At 36.5% G+C, this 9,782-nt stretch overlaps 2 protein-coding genes across 2 annotated transcripts; both read right to left on the bottom strand.

Moving 5' to 3' along the window:
- Positions 1 to 6: 6 nt before the first annotated feature.
- Positions 7 to 5,789, bottom strand: LOC109854781 (exportin-4-like). Its single transcript, XM_020428227.1, has 12 exons — positions 5,553 to 5,789; positions 4,489 to 4,878; positions 4,158 to 4,425; positions 3,611 to 4,062; positions 3,222 to 3,480; positions 2,872 to 3,122; positions 2,338 to 2,774; positions 1,961 to 2,244; positions 1,690 to 1,868; positions 1,338 to 1,618; positions 903 to 1,125; positions 7 to 802 (listed from the first exon to the last, which is right to left on the bottom strand). The coding sequence occupies exons 1-12, from the start codon at positions 5,601 to 5,603 to the stop codon at positions 515 to 517; spliced, it is 3,363 nt and encodes a 1,120-aa protein (XP_020283816.1). The 5' UTR covers positions 5,604 to 5,789; the 3' UTR covers positions 7 to 514.
- Positions 5,790 to 6,044: 255 nt separating this feature from the next.
- On the bottom strand, positions 6,045 to 9,764 carry LOC109854785 (repressor of RNA polymerase III transcription MAF1 homolog). Its single transcript, XM_020428235.1, has 5 exons — positions 8,380 to 9,764; positions 8,164 to 8,310; positions 7,565 to 7,846; positions 7,271 to 7,390; positions 6,045 to 7,173 (listed from the first exon to the last, which is right to left on the bottom strand). Exons 1-5 carry the CDS (start codon positions 8,460 to 8,462, stop codon positions 7,107 to 7,109), a joined length of 699 nt encoding a protein of 232 aa, XP_020283824.1. The 5' UTR covers positions 8,463 to 9,764; the 3' UTR covers positions 6,045 to 7,106.
- Positions 9,765 to 9,782: the final 18 nt, after the last annotated feature.

The following is a 9,782-nucleotide window of genomic DNA, read 5'->3' as shown; positions in this document are numbered from 1 at the left end:
AAAAAAAAAAAAAAAACGTTGAGGATCATTAATCGCGAGATATATTAAGGGAGGGCTAAACAATCTGTACTAAATATGTAAGTTTCATGTATTCGTTTGTAAGGTAATTATTAAACATTCATTACAAAATACTTTTCTTTCGAGATCGTTTGCTATTGAAGAAAAAAAACCATATATCAATATATGCTGTACTAAACTTACAATTTATTATATAAATATTATGATTTAACTCGAATTTCGCTAGGGCTCATTGTAAGTGGTAACGTATTATAAATCGGTCAATAAAAAGCTTATATGCTTAATATACAAGTTCTTTTTTACAATGTATGCATATTATACCCATATGTGTGTTGATGCACGGAAATACGAGTCGGTATATATATATATATATATATGTATATATGTATATATAAGTCTCGGAATAATATCTCTCTCCGTGCTTACAATCTCAATCAAAATAAATCTTTAGTACATATATTTGATTTTTTCTCTTTATTTACATGTTTTATACTTTTTACTTAACCAGTAAAAATCCTTGTACATTTATGATAAATTGCTGTAAATTCTCTTTAAATTTTAATCTCTGAGGACGTGCGGTATTCAGTTCTACGTTCTCTGTTAGTGCCGTGAACGCGCTTGCTAATTTTTGCGCCACGTCTTGATCAGCCTGCGTGGATAAAATTTCTTGCACGACTTGCTGGTACTTTCCCGGATAGCAACATATGAGATAGTAAAGAGATGTACTGACGTTCGTCAGAAGGTCCGAGTCCATTTGATGCGACAAAATTAAGCTTATCAATACCTAAAAAAAAAAAAAAAACAAAACAAAAACACGGTTTTATGGTTCGGTATCTTAAAAATATTTTACAAAGTATGTTCAAATATTGCTGGAGAAAGCTCACATTTATAAAAGGCGCCATCACTTCGTCACGGGGTTGATCTTTTTGATTAAAAATGTGCTGGGCTAAAGCTTGAATTATATCACAAGACATAACAGCCGCGTCATAACCGAAAGAGTAAACGCCTAATTCAACTGACGCCAAAAGTGGCTGTAATAGCTTGAGATTTAGGCTACAGACGTTTTGGGGACACATGTCACACGCAAATGCTATCATTTTAAAATATCTATAAAAAATAGAATATAACATTTTTAAAAGATACGAATATCAATAAAACTACACTGTAAGAAAATATATCCATTATTTATTGTGTAAATATACGGTTGATTATTTGAATGATGATATATATTAGTCATGCAAATTTACATTAAAACACATTATGTTACGTTCATAATATAGTTTCATAATTATTTATGTCGCGTCGACGTTCTCACTTACTTCGAACATAGCGTCGGAAACTTCAACAAGTCCGTCGTTATCATGGGCATGATGATTTCTAAACCACCCAAGAAAACAATGGCGGGTTCAACAGAAGCAAACGAATCTTCCTGGTCAAAATTGCATATATCTTTACTTAATAAATTTGTGAGTAATTGCATAAGTAGTATAATATCTTGAAAACTATCTTCTTCCGCGGTCGAGTCCGTAGTAAGCCAATTGAACCGAGCGTAACTCTTTATCGTTTGCAAGCAAACTTCGTACACGAGGCAACTATTGACCTAAAATGAGATATCCATCATCTATTCAAATCTGCCGGATACTCGTTGCAATTCCTTTTTATTCGACTTACTCTCGATAAGAAAAATAGAATTCTTTTTGTGTATTCACACAGAAGTTCTAATATTAACTGCACCACGTCTTGATAATTACGGTAGCATTTCATAAACATCGGTAGCATCTGTAATACTGAAGAAGTATATCGAAACACTGGCACTTCCATAGATGAAGCCACTACGCCTTGGACTAATCCTGTGTGTGACAGTAAGACATTTTTATTTTAAAAAGATACGTTTATATATATACATACATGTATATATATATATACATGTATAAAAAGTCACCTATAAAGGATTCCAGTATATCTATAACTTGAACTTTAATTTCTTCTTGATGACAAGACGATTCAAAGTTATCATTAGCAGTTAACTGTAGACATTTGTTCTTCCAGGCTTCTAGAGTTTGCGACCAATAGTATTCTTCCGTATCTGTTCCTAAGACCACAGAACCGATCCGCACCACCACATGCATCAAACCTCTTTTTATAACCTGCGGCAAATCGTACTGTCCTTTTATAGCTAACTGAAGAATACAGGAAAATTGTTCGGACTTCAGTAAATAAGAGGCTCTAAAAATAAATAAATTTGTTCAAATAATTTTCATTTTTATAAGAGAGAGATATCAATATATATCTTCATTGTATTTTGTGTACTATACTTACTTTTTTGGCGTCTCGACGAGAGTTATCAGTAAGTCAATGGTTTCTTTAATTAACGCCGGTTCGCTTTTGAACGCGTTGATGTTACAAATAAGCTTGTCCACAAGCAAATTTATAATCCACAATGTAGTGGGGCTGTCCTCGCCGAAAGCTTGCAAAAGCGTGGCGCTTATCTCGTAATAATAAGACTCCTTCGGTAATAGATAATGTTGCGACCATCTACGCAAGAACCATATTATCGTGCTGCTCAATTCGGGACTGAGTATGCTCTCGAGATGCATAGATATAGCGGTTTTCTCGATGGCGCACAGGCGTAAAATATTTGTAATCAGTCGAATAACACGATCGACGGAGTCAGTCAAACTTATATTCGATTGAATGTTTTGCGAGGACATTAGAACCTCTAGAGTATGATTTACGTCAACATTTCCCTCCCGAGACTAAAAAAACATACAAGAAAAATTTACGATTTCTTTTTTTTTTTTTTTTTTTTTTTTTTCAAGTTCGTACAAAGCTTGCTATTTTTTTTTTACAGACCTGCTCCATACTGCATCGGGTAATTTCCTTGGGTATTAATGCTGTTTCACCATCCGAATCTATGCAAAGAACATGTCCCGTTATTAAGATCAACCAATGCAAGTCCTCATACAGATCGTCCATACACGCAGGCCGAGATTCATTTTGTCCCACTACTATGTTCAATTTGTCGCGTAATATATCTATTCGATTTTCGAGCAATTGCGTTAATAAAGGTAAACTGTGATGAGTTACTTGTCTACCAAAACTTCCTAAAAGTGCATTTAAAACACATTACGACAGATGGCTTAATATAAAATCGCTTACTAAAAGTATCCGCGCATTACTTTACGCTTTTTAATTTAACTTACCAATTATTTGTAACTGATCTTTAAACTTAACTTTGTCATCTTCTTCCATATCTACTATTTCTTCTGTAAGAGGTTTGCTACCAAAACTTCTTAAACCTTCCGGAGGTGATAAGTGACATCGAACATACATATTAAATATCTGAATAGAACCTTGTTTACAAAATTCCTGCGGAAATGTATGCGTCGCAGGCAAGATACACAACCATGTATCAAATATACGGTCCATAGCTTCCATGTACAAGCAATCGTCAGCACTCAACTGCAAGTTATTACAAATCAAATATATATTGCTGTATTGTGTGTATGAGATACGATATATTTATTTTCATAAATTTCCGTGCAAATAACTCATCGTAACAAAGAGGCAGAGAGATAATAACGCTACATACCGATACTTCGCGTGCAGCACCTTCCATAAACATGCATGTTATTCTCATCGTATGTTCTAAAAATGACTTCAACAAATCTTGAGACAGAGAACCGAACGAGCTGTAATAGAAGGCTTGGATCTTCCTAATAATGTTAGTGATTCCAATTGCTTCTTGATCACTAATTTCAATACAGGCTATGAGCTTCAAAAATCTCTGCAGGTAATTTGTCAGATATTCCAGTTTTATTTGATCCGTGCTTAAAATTTTGCCATGTAAACTTGCCAATTGTCCTAAACAATTTATGGCATGATGTGCCAACTGCGGATTGTTACGCACTTTCCAGTACAGTGTAAAAAATAGATCCAAGACTGCTGGATCCAGTATTACATCCTGCCATTGCGAATTTAATCGCAAAGGAGGATTATTTCCAGATTCGTAGACCTCGCACAGGCTTAGTAATCTTTTTGGCAGTGCAATGGAGTTAAGGTATGTGTGTGTATATATCAATACATGTACGTATTTACAACATAAACTTCAGTTCCAACTATATTATAAAAAAGGATATAATTTGCATAAACGTATCCCCAAACAAGTATGCTTTCTACAATAGTAAGCAATGGCTTTACAAGGGACAATGCTGCCTCATCAAAATCAGTTTTTAGTAATTCACTAAGTACTTCGATGCAAACTTTGAAAATTCTTTTCATGTCACTTATTTCAAACAGTCTCTTCTCTTTAAAGTGCACCTCCCATGTCAAACCTACATCGGAAGATTTGATAGTTGTTGCATATTCTTGCAATATTGCAGATATGATATTGCATCCCAGTATTCTCTGCAAATGTGATAAGACAGTTTGTTTTGTTCTTTGTTGTTGTTATTATTGCAATGTACTTACCTTCGGTAGAGATTCATATTTAATTAAAGATTCAATTTCATCTAATATTTGTCTTCTCTCACGTCCTAAGTCATTTACACTAACTCTCTTTATAATTATTGCTATAACTTGGAGTATTCTTGCTCTAACATATGGCGCCAAAGTGGGTTTACTTATAACATAATGCAACAAATATTGTCTCCATGAAGAAACATCAAACTCCGATAACGTATTCCATTCTTGTATCAGAGCTGTCTTTAGTAGTCCAACTGTTTCAAACAATATATAATCTACAGTACTTGATTCTAAAATTTGTTTACATAGCTGATAAGGTGATTTTGTTTCACGAAACTTCAGAAAAACAGCTTCTGCAGACTGACGTTGTTCTTGGGAAATTAAATTTGGAGGTGCCTGAAAAGATAACATAAAAACACTGTGATAATAACAATATATAGATATGAGAGGGCCAGATATGGAATATAAATCGTTTTCTTGTATTGTGTTTTTATTTCGATTTTTTAAATAATAATACACTGATGTTTCGTCAAAGATTTTTACAAAAGTCTTTAAAAACCTCACATATTGCTTCAACAATCATCAAATTCCGTCTTTTTTTTAAAACGCAAAATTTATATTTTTATGAAATTATAAACAATTATGTAACATGTAAATACGGTAGTGAATATTTTGTTTTGTCTCGCTCGATGAGAGACACAAAAATGCCACGTTATTATCGTTTCGTTGTATCTTAATTTGTCGACAACGTTTCGCTTTTTCTCTCTGCGTACAAGAACGAAGTTTCTTGAATGTTAAAAATACAAAGTGAAATCTATGCGTGGATCACGATTATCTTAACCTCATAACGATCTTATATACGTAAATAATTTTTCAACGTGGATCGTTTCTCGCTGACGAATATCGGTTCCACGTTCGTAACACGAGTTTTTTTTTTTTGTTTTCAAGCAAGTTCTATTCCATTTGTCTATCGGTTTCAAACATGCGGTGTATCAAATCTACAAACTATATAAGCGAGTTATTGTGACGATCAGCGTGAAAAATTACTGAAGTTCGTCTATTTGACTCACCAACACGATCTGTGCCGCGCTTTCTAACTCCTTCAGCACCTCCTCTGTCATCGTAGACACGGTAAAAGTTTATTTGTTCCGGTGACTCAATTATTTGAAAATAAATAGACAATACAAAAATGCGACATTGCTCATACAGATATCAGCAAACCTCTGCACGAGTCTGTGTGCATACGCGTCCCAAACGGATATCCAGTCAGCAGGGGCTCGCGTACACTTTTGTCGATAAATATCGATTCGATATGTGTCGTCGCGCGCAGCGATTTCTTATCACGAAATAGCTGCGCGCAACAACACGCGCCAAACCTACAATTGTTCGCACGAGTGTACAAGAACAAATTCCCTAAAAATGTGCGATATTTTGCGACACAATCGATATAATATCTTGTTCAAACGATCAATCACGTGACGCGATTCGTGTTTCGAATTTCGACTTCCAATGTTCGAATGATTGCCTATTGGGAACGGGAAATCAAAAACGTTTTTTTGTTTAAATGACGGTTTTTTATTCCATACAATATTCTTTACCTTGAAAATATACATCCAACATGTCTATTGACAATATAATGTAATATAATCATGTTTTACGAACAGACAGAAGAATTTTCATTCTATAACGTTTGCTCTAATTTATAAGATTTTTTTTCACTATATAAGAGATATAATATACTACATATACGTGTATGTGTAAATGTATACATACATACATATATATATATATATATATATATATATAAATGTGTATATATGTATACACAAACATTTCTTAAAAGACAAATTATCTCTCTTGTTAGATCTCAGTAAAAGTTATTCAACATCGCTTTCGCGCGAACCACAAAAAAAAATCTCTTACTCTTCACTGTATTTATGTGCTAGAACTTGGAATTTGAACGAGTAATAAGTTGTCAGAAGTTTGAGAGATCGCATATGCTCGCTCGATCGAGCGTGTGAGGGAGAAATTCGAAAAACTCGCGAATAAACCTACAGAGGTTCTGCGAAATGTCGTGATAAATAAAAACAGAACAACTTGTGCTACAAAGCATGATTAATAACTGAAAAGCGACACATATGAAACCCGATGCGCCTTGTTACGAAAATCAGAATAGTGTCAAACACTTTTTCTAAAAAGCGCGCCGCGTTGTTATTGTAACGAAGAAATGTAGTCGCATTTCGAATGGACACAAACATAGATAACAGACGTTTACCCTAAACTGTTATTATCTCTGGTATCTTCAGACATTCGACAGAATCGCGTGCTACTTGATTTCATGTGCTCTGTGTCGGAAAGGAAAAATTACGGATTAAATGTTGTTTTATGCGAGCAGCAATTTTTGCGCGGTTCGAATTATTCGAATGTAACAATAAAATATTAGTGTACAGTTTTGCGCGTCAGCGACGTGTTAAATCGACGTTATACAATGCAGTCGAGAATAAACGACCAATTATATTAAAAAAAAAAGATATGAACTTATAAGGATTGCAAACATGTATTGTGTGTGTGTGTGTGTATGCACGCATACACACGTGTACGTGTTTTACAGATGATTGATCATTTTAATCTTCGTCGTCTTCATCCATAGCAAAGTCACTACCAACTCCAGAATCCAAAACGTAAAGAGGACTGTGAAACACAAAGCAAAGAATTTAATTAAACGCCGAGTTAAGAGAAAAAATACTTTCTTGGAATCTTTTTTCTTTTTTTAAAAAAAAAGACTTACTTTATCGCTCTGCATGTGAAAAATACGATGCGTTTCTTCTTCTTGTTGTAGAAGAAATAATTGAAGGACCACAGACAGCCGTCTTCGCCGAACGGATCTGATGCAAAATCCGGGTGATAACTGCGCAAGATAGATTGTGAGAATTATTTTGTTATGCTTATCTAATTCTGTAATAACGTTTCCGCTTAATTCGAAACAAATTTAACTGGTCTAATTTTGTACTTTTTTATTCCGATGCAGTGTTTTATTTATTCTTGTATCAAGGTGTGTCAATGAACACAGTCAGATGTCTACCTATAGATATCACATTCCTGCAGCGTTATCTCGTCATCAACAGCCGCCCAGAGAGCGGTCTGCAACGAGCGGTAATGATCGCCCGCGGTGGCGCTGAGATTGTTGTCGATCGAATTCATTACACACTGTAGGCTCGGCTCTCTGCTGAACTCGTGGCTCTTTGCATTTGAGAAATCATAATCTGGATTAAAGGCTGCGTTTAACGTAGCAATCAAATAAAACAACGTCTTCCTGCTGATTGTGTCACACAGAGGACCTTCTTCATCGCCGGAAACACTACGACTGTGACAACAGAAGCAAAATTGTATTAAGTGTTGAGAAGACTGCGCATAAGAAGCATTGTGCGAGCATTAGTGCTTATTGTAAAATTATGTGTTATCTAAAAATCCTAACTTTTCTAAAATACAATCCAATGGCCTCTACGAGGGTAATAAAGATGCAGATGTTTAGTGAGAAAACTGTGTTTAACTGTTTCCATAATATCAAAGGATCACAATGTCTCAATCTAGTACCTTATTATCAGCATATTTACTTGATCACAAAAACACTTGGACAATATATTTTATTATGTCACCAAGAGCCTAAGAGATGGCTCGCACCTCAAGTATCCTTGTGCCGGAGATGTTCCTGATGTCTGGGGTGGTGACAATGCTTGTAGATCATGCGGCGTGACTCCCTCCTCTGAATTGAATCGCTTGTACATCTGCTTGTCATTGCCTGCCATTTTGCAGGAATAACTCTCAATCCTGCAATGACGAAAGCATCAAAATTAAGACATGCATGTTCTACTTCATTCATCTTCGTTCTCATCTTACCTGCCAAGTATCTTGCTGTCTCCGGTCTTGATGGACAAGGCACTGTTTATAGCTTCAAAACGTGTATTCTCCAGCAGCTTCATCCTGATGACAAGTTAACACAATCTCTCTCCTTACAAAATCTGTACGAAATCTCCTGTTCTTGACTGGAAAAACTGTTGTTTTGCTCTCTCTCTCTCGCGTGAGATTCGTCTTAACAAGGTTCTCCTCTGGTCCTGGCCTTTTACAGCGTTGACATTCCCGCGGCCTTGGAGCCACTGTTAGCTCACTTATGCCTTTCGAGCGAGATTCTCGATCTGTTTCTTCTTTAGATCGGTGACGTCGTTACTTGAAAAATTTCTGTCTCTACAATCTCAAAATCTTCTCGTTCAGTACGAGCGAAACGTTAAGAAGCTTCTTTGACTTCGAAGACTTATCAGGTCGTTGGGCATCTCTTTTATGTGTATGAAAATTCCTTTCCTCTTTGAGTGCACGAGATTAATCGTTGACGTAATGATCTTCGCGGCTTCTTCGCTGTACTTGCACATTACAGATAGCTGGTTAAGGATTATTACGAGGGGAGAGTGTTCGAGTTTTTATACGCGGGAGAGAGCGCGAGATTAGATTCACTTCTCAGACGCGGATTGTCGTGTGTGGGCGCTTGTTTTTTTTTTTTTTTGTGCAATGCTTGCCGATAGAGCGAGAAAAAAAGATAAACACACAGAGAAGATTGGAGCGAGCGAGAAACGCGACACCACACAAAGAGAAAACGCGATGGGACTCACTTCGGGAAACAAAGGGGCGCTGGCCTTTTTTTTTTTTGATCTCTATCTCTATCTCTCTCTCACTTGGACTGGCTCCCGAAAAGCTATATCGTCTCTTCGGGCGAAAAGATCGCGCGAAAAAAAACGCGTATATACACCGCGTACAAGAACACAGAGAACAAGATGACACTCCGCTCTGCTCTCAGATAACAATGAAAATGCTCGAGAGGCAACGCACTGTTTTCTCAGCGGTTAGAAAAGGAGACTCGCTTCGCACAGTGCGAGAAGGAACGCAAGAGAAGGAGACGACAAACTTCAACGCCGCAGAGCGCCCGCTACTGATGAAAACAATCCATAATCACGGACATTGTTGTCACTGCTCGATGCTCGACTCACACGCACAGATTTATATCACAAAAGATCGGATTATATATTTTTACTCGCCGCGAAAGAACCTGCGAGAACACAATTCAAACTACTTATTCTCTCTTCGTTGAAGTTACTTTCTTCGCACTCGACCTTACTAACTCCCAAGCTTGACCAGTTTACCAACTAATTGCGACTCGATGTCAGACGCGGTACTCGCGCGCGCTAGCACGTACATACACACATACGCACACACACACACACACACAACCGTGTACGTATGCGCACACACGT

Source organism: Pseudomyrmex gracilis, unplaced genomic scaffold, assembly GCF_002006095.1.
Source record: "Pseudomyrmex gracilis isolate BER0280 unplaced genomic scaffold, ASM200609v1 scaffold_74, whole genome shotgun sequence".
NCBI classification, from domain to species: Eukaryota; Metazoa; Arthropoda; class Insecta; order Hymenoptera; family Formicidae; genus Pseudomyrmex; species Pseudomyrmex gracilis.
This window is presented reverse-complemented; position numbering and strand designations above follow the sequence as displayed.